Here is an 18,565-nt window from a genome sequence, read left to right on the forward strand (position 1 = left end):
TCTAGAATCAAGAAGACTTGAGTTAAAATCCAGCTTCAGACATTTAGAAACTGTGTGACTTTGGGAAAGTCATTTAACATCTCTGTACCTCAACTTCCTCATCTGTATAATGGTGATAATAATATTACTTCTTGAATTGTTGTGAGGGTCAAATTTAATAATATTTTAAAGTACCCAGCATATAGTAAGTGATATATAAATGTTAAGTATTATTATTATTCTCTAGGTAGCCCCTTCTAGGTCAAATTTAGTTCATGGCACTCCTGTCTGGAGTGTCCATCTGTACTATAGAGCATTATTAACATTGGATAGATTTAGTATGATTCTGGCTATGACTGAGCTAAAGAGAGAGACAGATTGACAGTGGATAGATATTTGGCTTTAGTCAAATAGAAGTAATTTCAAGTTGTACCTCTAATAAATATTGGCTAAGGAGAGGTGATAAATTCAATGTAGAGATCAACATATATAAATATATGTATGGGTATATGTATTTATATATGTATATGTGTATATGTATATATATATATATACATACGCACACATATATGTATATATGTGTGTGTATATATATTTTATATTGATATTATATATATGTATGTGTATATATATATACATATACATACATATTATATATAGAGGGGGGGTATATACACACATAAACATATTTTTTGGCATGGCTGGTGCAGGAAATTGCTTGTTTCACTAATTTATTTGCTACCAGGATTCTATTTTGTGAGATTTTTCAAATGAGAAAGATGAAGGTAGAATGGAGAAAAAATATGTTTTTGTCAATTGAAAAGATAAAATTCAATTTTTTAAAAATATACAGCAAATACTGTCTGTATGGTACTGAGTAGTTCACAACCTCAAATTTCTAAGACTGTTAGTTGCACACAAAATACCTATCTGCAATCATAGAAGGAATGCCTCATTAGGATTTCCCTACATTGATTAAATCACAGTTCTGGTGGGTAAAAAAAAATGGGATGAAACTATTGGGGAGGAGAATCATCAATATACCTGTGGGTAACAAATCTGAGAGCCTCTTGGGAGACCACCAGAGGGAGCAGTTGACTTGAAAGAAAGAGAGATGAGAGAAAGGGGCTTTTTTTTTCTCAGTTAAGTGCCATCATAGGATGCTGTTATAGATAAAACGGTATAGGGTTGAGAACAGGAGGGAGGGACAAATGTCTTATCTTTAAAGGTCAACTGCTTTATTGTATTGAAATACAATCAGTTATGAGTTCCTGACATAAAGAAGAGGAATTCAAACTTCTTATGAAAGGTTGCTCAGTACAACATGGACATAAATGAATCAATGAGTGAAAAGGCATTTATTAAACACGTACTATGTACCAAGTACAGTGAAAAGTGCTGGAAATGCAAATACACACTACAAAGACCTTTAAGGATCTGCCTTTAAGGATCTTATAGTCTAATGAAGGAGGCAACACACAAAGAGTAGTAACCAGAGAGGGACACTTTGGTCCAGAAATTTTTAGGGATGATGAGGAGAATGAGGTTATAGAGGAATAGATTGACACACCCCAATACAAGAACAATTGAAGGAATGATATGATCATGGTTAATAGTCCCATGTCTTTTGAGGGAGTACAGAAGGAGGAACAGGAAAATTGTAGGGAGGGGCAGGAGTTAAGGTAGCTGCAAGTATATGGAGGAGATAGAGTTAGGAGTGAATTAAGGCATGGCTGGTGCTTTTCCTGAATTAATCATCCAGGAGGAGAAGAACCAAGAAAAAGAATAACCATGGTCAGAAAGAATGATGGTGTCTAAATTCCCCAAATCAGGCTACCATTTTCCTTCTTCAGCCATATAGGGAATGGGGACACAGTTGTCTTAGTCATACATCTAGGTCTTAAGGGGACCTCAGAGGCCATCTGCTTCAATCCCTTCATTTTTGTAGTGAGGCAATTGAGGCTCAGAGATGTTAAGTGATTTACTCAAGGTCACATAAGTAGTAAATATCAGAGGTGGGTTTTGAACCAAAGTCCTCTGACTTCAGAGACTTGAAAGATCCAAGTGAGTACTCCATCCATTGATTCAAATTGCAATCCCTCCTCCTATTCAATTCTTGTCCATGTAACTCTTCTATAAAGGATTTATAATTATCTGGACTATATTTAGTCAAAGAAACATCAGCCACATTTCAATGTAAATGGCTCTGGAAAGTAGAACTAGGACCAATGGATAGAAATTGCTGAAGCAGATTTCAGCTTAATGTAGGGACTCTCTCTGGGAGCAGAATGAAGTACTTCAGAAGGTTTTTCCCTCATGGATAGTATTCGACTGGAGGTTGGATGCTCACTTCTCAGGGATGTTGTAGAGGGGACTTATATTCATAGAAGCACACATCACAGATTTAGAGTTGGAAGAGTCCTCAGAGGTCATCTAATCCAACACCTCCCCCTTTTACTAATGAGAAACCTGGGGCCTGAAGAGCAGTGATTTGCCCAGGGCTCTTTCCACTGTGCTGCACAGGTTCCATTAAAGGGCCCCTAGAACCCCATTTTACCTCTGAGATTTTATGAATGGCAAGATTGCTGTCAAGCATATCAACATGGTCTGGTGGAGAGAGAACTGACTTTGGAGTCAGAAGACCTAGATTCACATCTCAGTTCTTTCCTTCATTACTTGTGTGACTTTGATTGTCATTTTATCCCTCAGGTCCCAAATTTCCTTATCTTTAATTGAGAAAGGGGACTACATGACCTCTAAAATCCCTTCAACTTAAAAATCCCATTATCCTAGAAGAAGGAGAAGGAAGAGAAGGAGGAGAAGGAGGAGGAAGGGAGGAGGAGGAAGGGAGGAAAAGGAAGGGAGGAGGAGGAGTTCCATGTGAAAAGCAAAAAGAAAATGGAAGAGTAGGAAGTACACACTGAGGAGAAAGCTGCCACTTACCCTCCAAAGGATGAAAAAGTAATTCTACAAGAGCTGTGTGGTGAAAAGACAATTTATTTAGGAAGGGTCAGAGGAAGAAGAGAAGAGGAATGGTGCTTGGCTACCCTCTGCTGAAAGGTACTGAAACAACCAAGTGTCAATCAATAATGACAAAAGAGACACCTGCCATCTTTCTGGAATATGTCTCTAAGACCTCAAACATCTCTCTAGACTGGTCACAGTGGGTGACTAATACCCTACTTCCAGTGATTCAAAAGGACACAAGTAACTTTACCAGAAAGGACCTAAAAAGTATTTTTAAAATGTGAGAAATGATTATCATTTCTCTAACGTATTTAATAACCAGTTATTGTGTTAGGAACAAGTATTTTCCCCTTTTCTACTTCCTCATTCAGAAATTAACCAGTGTGGGAAATCTTTAGCAGATATTTACCCAAATCAAGATCTAATCAGACAGTAAAAGAAATTCTAAGGTTGGGCTAATAGATGCATTCATGCTCACTGTGTTCAGATAGGTCTAGGGAAGTATTGATTCTCTCTTTTATCAAACAAGTGATATGGAAATTGGGAAGTCTCTTTGACAGAGATTTGGGTGATCCAAGTCACCCAGTCACCAAGACTGTCATTGTAATATAGCCCACCCTCTCATTATAGTATTCATTTTATCATTAAGTGTTAACAAATCAGTGTTGATTGCCAACCTAAGGAACATCTACTCTTCCAAGGGCATATAAGCTGTGAGCCCTCCCCATGAGGGGTCTTTTGTCTGAGAGATATGGCCAAATGACCATGCTTTTATTTAAAATGCTGGCATTGTTAATAAAACAATTATGTCTCAGGATTATATAATCAGGGCAGCTAGGTGGCGCAGCAGATAGAGCACTGGCCCTGAAGTCAGGAGGACCTGAGTTCAAATCCAGCCTCAGAACACACACTGGACACTTACTAGCTGTGTGACCCTGGGCAAGTCACTTAACCCCAATTGCCTAATAATAAAAATAAATAAATAAAATAATTTTTAAAGCATCACGCAGAGATTATAAATCTTTAAGGAAGAAACTGAAGACCTTAAGGTTTCATCAAAGCTGAGAGATGTCATAGATAAAAGGAAGTTAGGGAAGTTAACAGCTGGTTAAGAAGATGGTATTACAGATAAATGATCAAAAGGTATGATTAGTTTTCAGATGAAGTAATCAAAACTGTCTATAGCCATACGAAAAAAATATTCTATTGATTGGAGAAATACAAATTAAAACAATTTTGAGGTACTACCTCTTACCTATTAGATTGGCTAATAGGACAGAAAAGGTAAATGATAAATGTTGGAGGAAACATGGGAAAAATGAGACTTTAATGCACTGTTGGTGGAGTTGCAAATTGATTCAATCATTCTGTAGAGCAGTTTGGAACTATGCCCAAAGGGCTACAAAACCATGCATACCCTTTGACCTAGCAATACCCTGTAGACCAAAAGAGATTAAAAAAACAAAAATGAAAGGGACCTATATGTACAAAAATATTTATAGCAGCTCTCTTCTGGAGGTAAAGAATTAGAAGTTGAGGAAAAGCATATCATTTGGAGAATGGATGAACAAGTGGTAGTATGTGATCATGATGGAATACTATAAGAAATGATGAGCAGGATGCTCTCCGAAAAACCTGGAAAGACTTGCATGGGCTGATGCTAAGTGAAATGTACTAGGTACAAAGTAACAGCAATAGTGTAAGATGATCAGCTCTGAATGACTTAGCTATTCTCAGCAATACAATGATCCCAGACAACTCTGAAGGACTCTTGATGAAAAATGCCATCCAACACCAGAGAAAGAAGTGATAGTGTCTGAATATAGATTGAAATACACTTTTTTTAAACTTTTTAAATTTTTCTTGAGCTTTTTTGTCTACGTTTTCTTTCACAACATGACTTCTATGGATATGTTTTACCTGACTACACATGTATAACCTATATCAAATTGCTTGCCTTCTCAATAAGGGGAGTTGAAAAGAAGGAAGGAAGAGAATTTGTAACTCAAAGTTTTAAAAATGAATGTTAAAAATTGTTTTTACATATAACTGGGGAAAAATAAAGTACTAAATAAAAGCTAACTATATATATATATATATATATATATATATATGTATGTGTGTATATCTATCTATATGTATGTGTGTGTGTGTGTGTGTGTGTGTGTGTGTGTGTGTGTGTGTGTATGAAAGAAGATGGTCTCCCACAACTTGAATAGGGTTTCTGGACCAAAGCTTAAGAAATAGGAATGAAAGGCTTTGGACCAGAGATACATCTAACAAGAGCTAACTGCATTTGCCTAGGGTATTGAAAGTCTAATCAAAGGATAGAGAGAGACATTCCACTTGTGATTTCAATGGTATAGAGAATGCCCATGTGAGGAAACTCCATCTACAAATGCAGGTCAACACCACATCTGCAATTTAGACTCTTGGAGAATTGCCCAGGGTCACATAGCCAATATGTATCAGAGGCAAGATTTGAATCTGGGTCTGCTTAGCTTTGAGGAAGGGCAGTTCTCTGTCCACTATGCCATGTTACTTCTTTTAACTCTAATCAAAAGGGCCTTAAACTGAAAAGGAAGGGAGAAATAAAAACTGGTCTTTATTCACAAATCTAGATGGTGGTCAAAACACCCAGAACTTCAGAAGTCAAAATCCAAAAAGGATCCAGTCATAAAAGCTACAGCTCACACTGTATATTGCAATAAGCTCCAAATGGTTACATGACTTAGAATATGACAGGTTCTTTGTAAACAAGAGGAGAAAAGAGGAAGGAAAGATATACCTTTCCAAACTATGAATAAGGAAGATTTCTTAATTAACAAGGATTATAAGTGATCATAAAAGATAAATGGACAATTGCTATTGCTTAAAATTGAGAACTTGCACAAAAAAATAAAGTTTTGATTGTGCAAGTTAGACTTCTTAAGGAAACAGTTTACTAGGTATAATCTTTGGAGCAAATTTCTCAGAAAAAGTGCTCTTGGTTTATTTTGTTTGACTGTACTTACTGCTTACAAGAAATGGCTTTGGTAGTAGATAGGGCAGTGATACAAAAATGCATGAAAAGAAAGAAAAGCCCATCAACAAAACATTAAAAACAAACACAGTAGACAGAAGAATTCAGAGGGCGGTAATAGGGATTATGGACAAGCAGGGCGATTTTCTTGTTACTGTGTTACATTTAATATATACTTTGAAAACTTTCTATGTGACAGTTCACAGTTTCCTATACTACCCTCTATTTTGTTCTTTATATGTAGAAATGTTCATGTTCCCTTATGGTTTGTTAAATTCATAATTTAACGGTTGGAGCAATAGAGCTAAGGCATGGCACTCCCTCTTCTTTGCACTAAGGGCCACCTCTCACCACTGGACATATGCACATGGTCCAAACAGCATCAGCCTTAGATAGCCTGACCTTTAATGAGAGAAGTCAGAATTCCATTTCTCTTACTCTTTGGCTCATTTTGTCCCCCACTCTAGCACTTAAGGTTTTAGTTTTGCTTCACTAGATCAACCAGGGTTATCCAGATTCATCACATCTGAGGTCTCCCTAAAGGTGGAAGTAGGAATCAGGAATTGGACAGTTATTTATTTGCTATACATGAAAAACTATCATGTGGAAACTTAGAGTGATACCAGAGAGTAAAGCTTACTAACAATTTGAGCTACCAAAAAATGGAATAGACCGTCTTGGGAGATAAAGGGCTTCTACTTATTGAAAGTCTTCCAGCAAAAGCTGGCTAACCACTTTTCAAGTATGTTGTTGAGGGAACTCATTTTTAGGTAAGGTTGTGGACAGTCAGGGCCCTTGTAGCTCTGAAATTCTGTCTCTGTGATTCTCTCCCAATCTGCCAGTATCCACTGGGAGCTGTGAAAATAAGAGCTGGATATTTGCTTCAGTTGTTTATTAATCTGTGGAAGCAGGACAAGGACAGAGCTCTACCCTGTAAACAGAATTGATTCTTCATATTCTGTGGAATCCAGCCTCTTCTCGTATTCTCGGGGTTAAACTAGAGGACACTCTGTCCTGTTACCTCTTTCCTGTTATATGCCAGGTAAGTTTCTGATCAGAAAGAAAGTCTGGGGAACTTGGGTCAAAGATCTGTGTGTTTAACTTGGTTCCAGAAAGGGACTTTCCATCAGATTCTCAGGCAAAGTTTTGTTACTACAGAGTTATTATCAAGGGTCTTTCTATTTTGATGTCCCTCATCTCCTTTTAGGTCCCTTCATTCCTTTGGAAATATGGCACTCTTTAGAAACAGGCCAGATCTGGTGCAGGGAAAAGAAAAAGGGACATGAAATTATTTGGTCTCTGGATGAAGGGTTAGCAGTTTCCCCACACTGCACCTCATGGACTCCCTGGCAAGAACAAACAAGATTTACAAAACTTTTTGCAAGACCATAGGTAGGAATGAATAAAGTAAGAAAAAGGAAGGGTGGGAGGAAAGGAAGGAGGAAAGGAAGGAAGAAAGGGAGAGAGGGAGAGAAGGGAAGGGAAATAAGGATTTTGCATATCAAGCTTTTATTTTTTCATTTATTTTATTATTTATTTTGTATATCCAGTCCTGTGCTATGCACTATAGAGGATCCTAGGAAATAGAAGACATGCAGAAGAAAGCAGCCAGACTAGCCTGGGCAGTGAGGGTAATGAATATACAGTATGTGGGTTGGAAAAGCAAGAGATGTGTCAGTCTTTAATGGAGAGTTCTCATTAGGACAGAATGGGAAATAAGCCAGGATAAGTAGGGTGGGGATTAACTTGTATAATGGTTTCCAAATCCGTTTGGGTTAATTAATCTTGTAAACACTGGGGAGTCAATAAAACACTGACCAAGAGACTGACAGGATCCAAAGCAGTGAAACTGGCAGGGGTGTGTGCAGGCTGGTTTGGAGTGAAAAGAGGTAGGTGGTGCTGCCACCAGGGGGGAGACAATAGTGACGAGGCAAATAGTGAGGCTGGCTGAAGACCTCTGCCACTTATATTTCTAAAACAACTGACCTCAACTTTCTCCCCTTTCAAGGTTTGATGGATGGCTGTCTTTTCCTGGTTCCCACTCCTCCTCATCATCATGGTAAAGACCGACTACTCAGAGCCAGTTTTAAGTGAGAGGACTGAGCTGCCTTGCTGCTCCCTGGTCTCTTGTGGTACCCCTGGGGCAAATGGGGCTCCTGGAAAAGATGGAAGAGATGGGCTCAAGGGAGAAAAAGGAGAACCAGGTACAGGCCAACTAGGGTCCTTCTCTCTGAGCCTTCATTTCTACCAGGTGTTCCCACATGATGACTGCCTCTTCCAGGAGTTCAGACTCAACACATGAGGTCACATTTATCAATGATGTTGAATTGTTTTTCTAGATACAATCTCTGTCCAAAAACCTCTCCTCTAAATAAGGGAGTGAAATGATCAAGGCTTTTCTATTGATCCCACTGCGGTAATCTGGCAACCCCAGTTTCCAAGTAGTCAAAGGAAGGATTATGTTGGTGCCTTACCAAAAAAGACAGTACATTGGGGCTACTTTCCAAGTCTATCTCTTGAGAATCTCTCAATCCACTCCTCTTTGGGGAAACCTGTGGAATACTGCTTACTTAATTAGATTTAAAGTAAACTCCAAATGCTGGGAAGAAAGTCTAGGAACTCTTTCATGAGGTCACCAGTTCATTTTATGCCCCCCATAAGGTGTCCACTTAGAATTCATAGTGAAATATTTTTTGCTTGTTTCACTCCATTTTGTAGAGAAACAGAGGGCTGTAAGTTGAGAGTACTGCATACCCATCTGTATGGTGGTTTTGCTTATAGTGGTATACCAGTTAATCAGGACAATCTATAATAACTACATTTCCTGGCATATAATAAGTCTTAAGACTTTTGTGTCCTCCAAAATATTTTAATATGTAATGTTTCCTCCACTTCTTGTGAGCCTTTGTTATATGTAATTTAGTAATGAGTTTGACAATACAATCTTTAATTCTTAATTCATGAAAACACACTTATCACATTAGATATTAATTATACCTTTTAAAATAGTCATTTTTTCCAAATCTAGCCTTGATTATAGCTTACAGACTCTTACTAGGCCTTAAATCTGACAAGTTCTTGGGTACTGAAGCACATTTCTCTCCAGTTACTGAGTAAATTTCTTAGTTTTTCATGACCTGTAGCACGGTGCAATGTTGCATTGCTATTGGGGAAGTCCCATAATACCAAAACAATTCTGTTTATCAGTATATCAATAGATTCATCAGAGTTCATAATTTTCTTCAGTTGAGACAAAATTTCTAGGTTTACTGAATGTAAAAAATTCCCCAAACTTTTTTTGGAGATTAATGTTTTACAATCTGATGAAGATGCCCAGGCATTGCAAGCTTATCTGGACTCCTGAAAATGGTTTGGAATTAAAAGACCTTAAATGAAAAAATAAGTTTATTAGTAAAAAGTATCATTTTCTGAACTTTAGTACATTAGTCTTTATGTAATTTTGCCCATGAAAAAACATTTTTTTTTATTGTTAGTAAGAGTTAGTAACTGATTTTCAACTAGTCTTATTACTGTTCTTTCAACTTTAAAAAGTCTACACCATACTGTAGAATGATCAGTAACAACCCTTCCAGCCACCAGGTTCTTACAAAGCCCTTTACTTGTTTTCTGAGGATAAATCAAGCTATTTTGCAGCCACACGTTGTCATTTCTTAGCATTACTTTTCATTTGGATTTCATTACCCTTTTTTGCTTTGTTGAGACTGGTCCTGTTTCTTGTGGGCTTGAAAGATCCTTGACATGCATGACTTCCCCATGCCATTCTCAGCAATACTTCTAATAGTTATTGAAGTGTGATCTTTGAGAGCTACAATTTTTGCGTGTTTCTTTGAAGTAATGGCCATTCTTTAAAATTCTACAGAATTAACAACACAAGAGAACAATGAAAGATGTATGCATGGTCCCAAATCCACTGTTCAGTTGACAAAGAACTAACTCAAAGTGGGGACCCCAGCTTAGCCTGGTTTCCTTTGGTCAAGGTAATACTGAGTCAGTCTGGTGTCATTAGAAGCACACACATATGATTATTACTGTCACAAAATGGAATCATTTTTTAAAAGGCACTGTTTGTCCAAAGTAATCTGCACACCACCACAACTTTTCTTTGTTTCAAGAAAGGGATCTTGGTAGGTGGTAGGGAGGTGGAATGGGCATATACAGAAAAGACCATATATAAAATGAGAACTAACAATAAAACTAATTTTTTCAAACATTTTTTAAAAACTGAATACAAAGATAAGTTTGTTTGTTGTCCAATAATAGGCCAAGGGCTCAGAGGTATCCAGGGCCCCCCAGGGAAAATGGGGCCTCCAGGGCAACAAGGGTCAGCAGGAGTTCCAGGACTACGAGGCTTGAAAGGAGATAAAGGAGACAGCTCAGGTAATGCTCTATCTGCTTCGTGCTTTCCCTAGTTGGAAGGAGGCTACTTAGGGATTTGGGGCTTAGATCCAGTAAGCAGACGATCCCTTCTCCAAATATCCTGTTACCAGTGCAGTCAAATGTCCCCTTCCACTTGTATCATTACTAGCAGAGACTCCTCTATGACTCCATACCTCTCCCCTTCCTTACCCAAATTATAGCTATATAACACTGTATATAGAATTAGACTGTTTCTAATACAATGGTTAATTTGGCTGAGCTTTTTTTCCCCCTTTTTCTACTTTTTTATTATTCTCCATTACAAGGGATGCCTCTTTGGGAAGGATAAGCTGGAGGGATATTTTAGGAAATGTAAGAAATTTTCAAACAAAGTTATCCATAAAAGTTTGTTTACAAAAAGACCAGAGTCCAAGGTGAGACCATAGTCCCATTAGTTTTCTGCAGTTATTATAGAAACATCTTATACACACACACACACATGCACATACATCAATGCATGTAGACACTCTTCCTAACACATTTTTCATTATATGTTAGCTGGAGACCCTGTCTCAGCCTTCAGCTGGAAATAGAGTTGAGTAATTGTTCCTGAAAATAATCAAACAGAAGATGACTGGGGAAGTTTGATCCCATTCATGTAATTTTTCTGTAGCTATTGGGGTATTGAGAAGCCAAACAGTGAACTGAACTTTAAGACAATTCAGGCAGTGGGAAATATTCAGGCATCATTGATTCAATAGAAAACAAACCAAACATGTCAAGAGAAACAGGAGGGGAGAGAAAATCTTCAACCTTTCTTAGTAAAAAAAAAAAATCCACCAGGGCCATCATAAATTTCTTTCCAAATCATAGAGGTGAAAGGAACTCAGAGGTCATCTAATATATCCTAGTACAGTGTCTTGGACATAGCAATGTATATTAAACACTAGCTCAGGCCTTTAAGTACCTGTCACCTGCACTATTGAGATAGCCTCTGTATTGGTCACCCTGCCTCAATTCTCTCCCCATTCCAGTCTGTCCTCCACACAGCTGCCAAATGCATTTTCCTAAAGTGAAAGCCTGACCATGGATTCTCCTCCTCAAGAAATTCCATTAAAGTGAAAGCCTGACCATGGATTCTCCTCCTCAAGAAATTCCATCAACTTCCTATTACCTCTAGAATCAAATGCAAAATTCTATTTGGCTTTCAAAGACTTTCACAAAGACCTAGCCCCAATCCACCTTCCTAACCTTATTTTTACCTCCCTTCCATGCACAGTCAAACTGACCTTTTTGCTGCTCCTCACATATGGCATTCCCTTTCCTTTCTCTATGCTTTTGCATTGGCTATATCCTATGCCTGGAAGTTTTCACCACTTCACTTCTACCACTTAGAATCCTTTTACTTCAAAACTCTACTCAAGTGATCCCTTCTATTTAAGACTTTCCTTATCCCCCTTAGCTGCTAGTGCCTCCTCCCAACCACATAGATATATATATATATATATATATATTATAATATATATATATTATATATATTATATATATATATTATATATATATATAGATAGATAGATAGATAGATAGATAGATATATGTATATATATATATACACACATATTTACTTTGTATATACTTTAGATATACACATATTTATATTTATGTCAATAAAGGAAGGGCAGAGAGTGTTTCATTTCTGTCTTATATTCCTAATGCCTAAGACAATGCTTAATAAATATGTGATTCAGTGGGTTTGTGAAACAAGCATTTATTAAGTTCTGCTATGTGTCAGGTATGTGCTAAGTTCTGGGGATATAGACAAAATCTATATGTAACATTCTTTGCTCCCAAGGAGTTTCCATGCTAGCAGGGAAAAAACCTGTAAATAAGTAGGTACATGGCTTTTTCAATAGTCTAGGCGAGAGGTATGAGGTACTAAACTAGAATTGTAGTTCTAGGAGAGGAGGAGATTTATGTGAGAGGTGTTATAAAGATAAAAGATAAAAATGACAAGATCTGGCAATGAAGTGATTGGGGTGAGTGAGGGTAATGACACTGAGGTTGAAGGCCTAGCTAAGTGGAAGGATGTTGACGCTCTTTACAGGGACAGGAAAGTACAGAAGAGGCCAGGGCTCTGGAGTGGGATAATGAGTCCTGCTGAGTTCGAGGTCTCTGTGGGACATCTAGTTTGAGATATGTGACTATTACTTCAAAAGAGAAACTAGAGCTAGATATTTAGGTCTAGGAATCATCTGTATAGACATAATCATTGAACTTTTGATAACTGATGGGATCATCAAATGAGCTAGCATAGTAAAAAGCAAAAAGAGGAGGGCTTATGACAGAGCTTTGGGGGACGCCTACAGTGAGAGGAATGATACAGTTGGATAACCAGCAAAAGGAATGGAAGGAATGATCAAACAGACAGGAGGAGAACCAGGAGAGAGCAGTATCGCAAAAAACTTGAGAGTATCCAGATGGCAATTGACATTGTCAAACGCAGAGGCCATTAGTTGGCCCTGAGAAATCAGTAGTAACTTTGGAGAGGGAAGGATGATGATGGAAGCAAGCTTGCAAGGGTTTAGAAGAAAGTCTGGGGAGAAGCAGAGATCGGTATGATAACACTCTACTAATTGTTTTGCTTCTAGTTTCTTTGAATAAGCTATCAACCTTGGAAAGAAAAATCCAGCACCTTGAGACACAACTGGAAAATATCAAAGAGTGTAAGCTAACCATTCATGAACATGGTATCCCTTCGCTGTAGTTTGCACTTCAGATAACTCTAAGCCAGAGGCATAGTGGTTTAGTGTAAAGATTATCGGGTTTAGGTTTATAATAACTGGGGTTTGGGGCCCATGTCTAATACCTGCTAGCCAGGTGACCACATGGGAACACTCAACTTCTCTGGCATTCTATTTCCTCATCTGTAAAATGACAATGATGATAATAATACCATGTTCCTCTTGGGGTTGTTGAAAGGAAATAATTTTGTAATGAATAAATTATCATAGAAACATTCATACTATTTTACACGTATTAGAAGAAGCAGTGGACTTCATAGAAAAAAGATCTGATTTTGGTTTTGTTTCTTACTAGCTATGGGACTCCATCTCCCTAAGCTTCAGTTTTGCAATACTTAAAATATGGGAAATAAAACTTATACTTATAAAGCTGAAATAAATTATTATTGTATAATATAATATAACCTTTATATAAGTATATATTATATATTATTATAAATACATGAAAGGGAGACTCAGAAGCAGGGTGATCTGCCCCAGTATACTGGCTGTGTGACCCCAAGCAAGTCAATTTCATCTCTCCTCATCCCTCAGTGCCCCCAAGCTACTCTCTAAGACTGTACATTGTCAAGCAGGTGCCAATCTCCACTGATTAAGGGAATTTCATCTTTGGTACTTCCCTGTACTAATGAAATCACAGGTAAAAAAAAAAATAAATCAAAATGTTCTCCAAATACCAAAATCCCCATTGTGTAATAGGAGGAAACCAAATCTGCTGGAGAAATTTGACAGCATTTGAGGAATTTTTCAGTAGCTATTGAAATGCTTAGCAGCCAGACCTTGAACCTCCAGGCAGTTCAGATAAAGGGAAATCTTCAGAGCTCATTAATGCAATGGAAACAAATGAAATGACAAAAATGGGGCAAGGGGTGGAGGGTGAGACAATGGAGAATACCACCATCCTTTCCTAGTCAAGGTCTATGAGCCCTGTTATAAATTGGCCTCTAAAATCATAAGCTCTTAAAGGTAAAAGGAACCTGAGAGGTCTCCTAATAAAATCCAACATATTTTCTTGAACGTAGTAGGTATGTGATAAAGGTTTATTGAATTAAATCAACTATAGGAGTCCTGTCAGTGATGTCCTTAACAGTGATCACCTGGTCCCCTGCTTGAACATTTCCATGAATGGCCGCCTATGCAGACTATGATTATTTGGTTTTATCAGGAATTGCTTCCTTATATTCATCCCAAATTTGCCTCCCTGTAACTTCCATTGATTGTTTCCATGCCCAGTGCTGCCCTCTAGTGCTACATAGAATAAACTTCTATGTCTCGTGAGAAATCTCGAGATAATCATCTCTCTTATTTCTTTTGTTTCTAGCTTTTCTCAGACTGGCCACAACCTCAGATAAACAAATCCAGACCCTTCAAGCTCAAGTGGAGAAGAACAAAAATCGTAAGCTAGCTCTTCATGATGGTGGTGTCCTTTCTTGTTCATGTGCTCTTTGGGGGACTTTAAGCCAGAGGCAGCAGCTTCATGTGGGAACAAATTAGGCTTAGTGAGAAAAGTGGGGCTTCAGCCTCAATCCAATATCAAACAGTCAGGTGGCCTTAGGAAAGCCACTTAAACTAACCTCTCTAAGCTTTGATATGTTCACCAGTAAAAATGGAAATAATAATACCTCCTGGGGTTGTTGAGAGGAAAGCACTTTGTAAACTGCAAAACCCCCTAAAAATGTGTTTTTAATAGTTTTTCACAAATAATGGAAAGAGCATTAGACTTACAATGAGAAGATCTAGGTAAACAAAAAAGCAAAATGTCTGTACAGCCAGAGACCCAGGGTTCAGATCCTGCCTCTGACACTTCCTACCTAAGTGGCTTTGATCATGTCACTTAATAGCATTTGACATTACTTGTAAAACTGAGCCTGTGAATGAGATAGCCTCCGAGGTCCCTCCCAGGTCTAGATTTATAATCCAATGCTCTGGGTTTTAGTTCTACCATTTTCTAGCCATGTGATTATAGGTAATTCTTCAAACATCAGTTTCTTAATCTTTGAAGTAGAGATAATAATCCTAGAGCATAGGTCCAGCTCCATGAGAGGCACTCCAGTCCCAAAAATCAGGGGATTCTTTCTTCACACCAGCTACATGAACAGTAGCTGAAATTTAACACTTTAAAATTCACAAAATGCTTAAATACATTACTTAATTTGAACCTTTCAGCCAACCCTATGGAATAGCTACTACTACCACTAGTAGTAGTAGTAGTAGTAGTAGTAGTAGTAGTAGCAATAGTTGTAATAGTAGTAGTGGTGGTAGTAGTAGTAATAGTAGCAACAGCAGTAGTAGCAGTAATTAATATTTCTATAGAGTTCTGAAATTGCAAAGTTAATTCCCCTACATTATTTCATTAAAGGCTCATAACAACCCTGTGAGGTAGGAGCTACAGGCAAAGTTATCCTCATTTTTATAGATCAGGAAACTGAGGTTCAATGAAGTTAAGGGATTTGCCCAGGGTCACAGAACTGAGTGAGATTTGAACCCAGCTCTCCCCTGACTCTGCTACTAACATGTTCCCCATTATATCAGCCACACTGAGGCAGGTGCTTTACAAACTGGAAAACACTATCTGCGAGCTGTTTTAGGCAGGTCGGATTATAGAGAGATGAGGATGGGGTGGGTCTGCTCCACATCGTTGATATCATCATTGCAGGGAACTACTGGTGACAAACTCCTTTCACTGACACAGATGAGCAATGACCACTCCAGTCTCCCTCTAATGGATAATTTTAGAGATCTATTGAGGGCATTAAGAGGTTGCATGATTTGCTTATGCTTACATGACTAGCATGAGTTCATGGTCAAATTTAAACCCAAGTCTTTATTCCAAGACCAATCCCCTCTTCACTATATCACACTGTTTCTCATGATTGTTTTTGTTAATAAGGGGAGAAGAGTAGCAAATAGCTAAGAATTCTAATCACACATTGACTTTAATCACAGTTTTTCCTATCAGCTACTCTACATCGCTTTCCCTGGCTAGTCAGTCTTTAATCTTTGGCTGTAATGAATCTGTTCACTTCTCTTTGGTCTACCTACCCTGGGACAAATGTTCCTTGATGTTTTTCCATGGTTTCAGTTCTACGTGTAAAGGCTCATTGGTCTTGGCCAAAGGTTTCCCTTTGGTTCACAAACCAAGCCCTTCCGACACTTCAGTTATGGTCTTCATCTAATTCATATTGCCCCTGGAATGTAGACTCTTGTCCTCATACTATAAGAACAGAATCTCATGGATAAACCAAGGTTCTTAACTCAGGGCCCATAGACCACCAAAGGGTCTGCAGATAGATTGCAGAGGGTCTTTAAATAGGACAAGAAAGAAAATTCCATCTTTATTTTCATCTAACTGAAATTCAGTATTTTATTCAATTATTTAAAAATATTAAGCTAAGAAGGGATCCATAGGTTTCACCAATTGCCAAAGGGGTCCACAAAGCACACAAAAATAGTTAAGAACCCCTGGTCTGTCTCTCCGGAGGTAGCCATTTTCAGAAAAGGCATTTGTTTGTTCCTGAGCTGTCCTTATCAACCATATTCATCTTACCTACAGTTCTGGCCTTCTCCTTGGGCAAAAAGGTTGGGAAAAAACTGTTCCTAACCAATAGAGAAAAAGCCAATTTTGACAGAGTGAAAGTTCTTTGTGAGCAAGTGGAGGCCACCATCGCAACCCCAAAGAATGCAGAGGAGAATAAAGCTATCCAGAACTTGGCCAATGGCACCCCTGCTTTTCTGGGTATCACAGACAAAGTTCAAGAAGGACAATTTGTATATATAACAGGAGAGAGAATGACCTACACCAACTGGAGGGAGAATGAACCCAATAATCATGGATCTGGGGAAGACTGTGTATTATTGAATAATGACGGATCATGGAATGATATATCCTGTACAACTTCCCTGCTTGCTGTCTGTGAATTTCCTGTCTGAATGGGTCCCTTACTGGGGATTGAATGTTGAAGTCCTTTATTTGTGACTCCATATCAATGATACCAGAAATGAATGCTGGAATGTTGTAAGCTTGACATTCAGTTGCCATTTTCTGTATTTAAACACATAATTAAAATACCCAACTCACTTTTAATTTTCTCATGCAGATTTATATTAGAAATAGTGCCTCATTAATATGTACATGTATATGACCTGGAAAGACAAAAACCAAGAAAATGTAATTCTACAAGCAAGAGCTTTGTTAAATTAAGTAGATTTGTGAACAATATGTGTTCATGGTATGTTTCAACAAGAGATGCTTTAAGTCTTACCATCATTCCCAAAGGCTAATCTCAAAATTGGACCTTATGTAAGAGTGTAGAGTATAATCTCAGAATGATAGACCATTCTGAAGAATCTTACATCTCATCTCATCCAAATTACTCATTTGGTAAATGGGGAAACTGAGGACCATCATGTCACCCACCTACTCCATAAACTTCAGTGGCTCCCTATTGCCTCTAAGATCAAATACAAAATCTTTTGATTGGCATTCAAAGCCCTTCATAACCTAGCCTCCTCCATTTTTTCCAGTCTTTTTACACCTTACTCCCTGTCATATACTCTTTGATCCAGTGATATTGGCCTCCTTGCTGTTACATGAACAAGACACTCCATATCTCAGCTCCAGGGAATTTCTCTGGCTGTCTCCTATCCCTGGAATGCTCTCCCTCCTCATCTTTGCCTCTTGCCTTTCTTCAAATCCCACTTAAAATCACACTTGTTATAGGAAGCTTTCTTTTCCTTTCTTTTCCCTTGACTTGAGAGTAGGATTCCTCCTATTCTTTCCAGTTAATTCTGTATATGTTTACACATATTTGTTTGCTTGTTGTCTCCCCCACTAGACTGTGAATTCCTTAACTTCAAAGACTCTTGCCTCTTTTTGTATCCCCAGTGTTTAGCACAGTGTCCATCACATTGTAGGCACTTAATAAATGTTTATTGACTGACTGACTGAAACCTGAACCAATAGAGTGAATTGCCCATGGTTGTATAGTTAGTGGCAAAATCATTAGAACCCAGGTCTGTTCCATGTCAAATTCCCCACTTTCCAAGCATTGTCGCAATTTTAGTCAAAGGTTCATTTTCCCTTCCTGTTCTATGTCTTAATACATAACTGACTGTCCCAGCAGACTCCCAGCACCTTCCCACCCCATTTTTCCCTTTCTCTTTAGTTCTTCCAGCTGTTTCCACTAAAGGGCCCTGACCAACACCAATGGAGTTCCAGCACTTCTGCCTTATGTGATATACTTCACCAAAAGTTACAAAGAAAATCATTATTACTTGTCTCTATGGAGTCAGAAGATGTGTGGAGCCTAACTTGCTCATTGGGGTTTTTTTGTTTTGTTTTGTCTGGGATTTGGTTTTTTAACCAAACAGAGCACAGCATGTGGTCAGTCAGTCAACAGGCATTCTTTAAGTTCTTATT

General features: G+C 38.1%; 1 protein-coding gene across 5 annotated transcripts; it reads left to right on the forward strand.

Annotated features, from left to right (window-relative positions):
• Positions 1 to 6,873: 6,873 nt before the first annotated feature.
• On the forward strand, positions 6,874 to 17,230 carry MBL2 (mannose binding lectin 2). 5 transcript variants are annotated; one of them, XM_020977366.2, is made up of 6 exons: positions 6,874 to 7,010; positions 7,977 to 8,172; positions 10,250 to 10,366; positions 12,994 to 13,068; positions 14,468 to 14,542; positions 16,700 to 17,230. In XM_020977366.2, the coding sequence occupies exons 2-6, from the start codon at positions 7,986 to 7,988 to the stop codon at positions 17,074 to 17,076; spliced, it is 831 nt and encodes a 276-aa protein (XP_020833025.1). In that variant the 5' UTR covers positions 6,874 to 7,010; positions 7,977 to 7,985; the 3' UTR covers positions 17,077 to 17,230. The 5 variants fall into 5 exon arrangements, with proteins under 5 accessions (XP_020833025.1, XP_020833028.1, XP_020833027.1 ...); XM_020977369.2 differs by having other exon boundaries at positions 6,875 to 7,010; positions 7,977 to 8,027; XM_020977368.2 differs by lacking the exon at positions 6,874 to 7,010 and adding an exon at positions 7,132 to 7,360 and having other exon boundaries at positions 7,977 to 8,027.
• The last annotated feature ends 1,335 nt before the right edge of the window (positions 17,231 to 18,565 follow it).

The sequence above is a fragment of the Phascolarctos cinereus genome, unplaced genomic scaffold (genome assembly GCF_003287225.1).
Source record: "Phascolarctos cinereus isolate Bilbo 61053 unplaced genomic scaffold, phaCin_HiC Scaffold_3;HRSCAF=262, whole genome shotgun sequence".
Taxonomy (NCBI): domain Eukaryota; kingdom Metazoa; phylum Chordata; class Mammalia; order Diprotodontia; family Phascolarctidae; genus Phascolarctos; species Phascolarctos cinereus.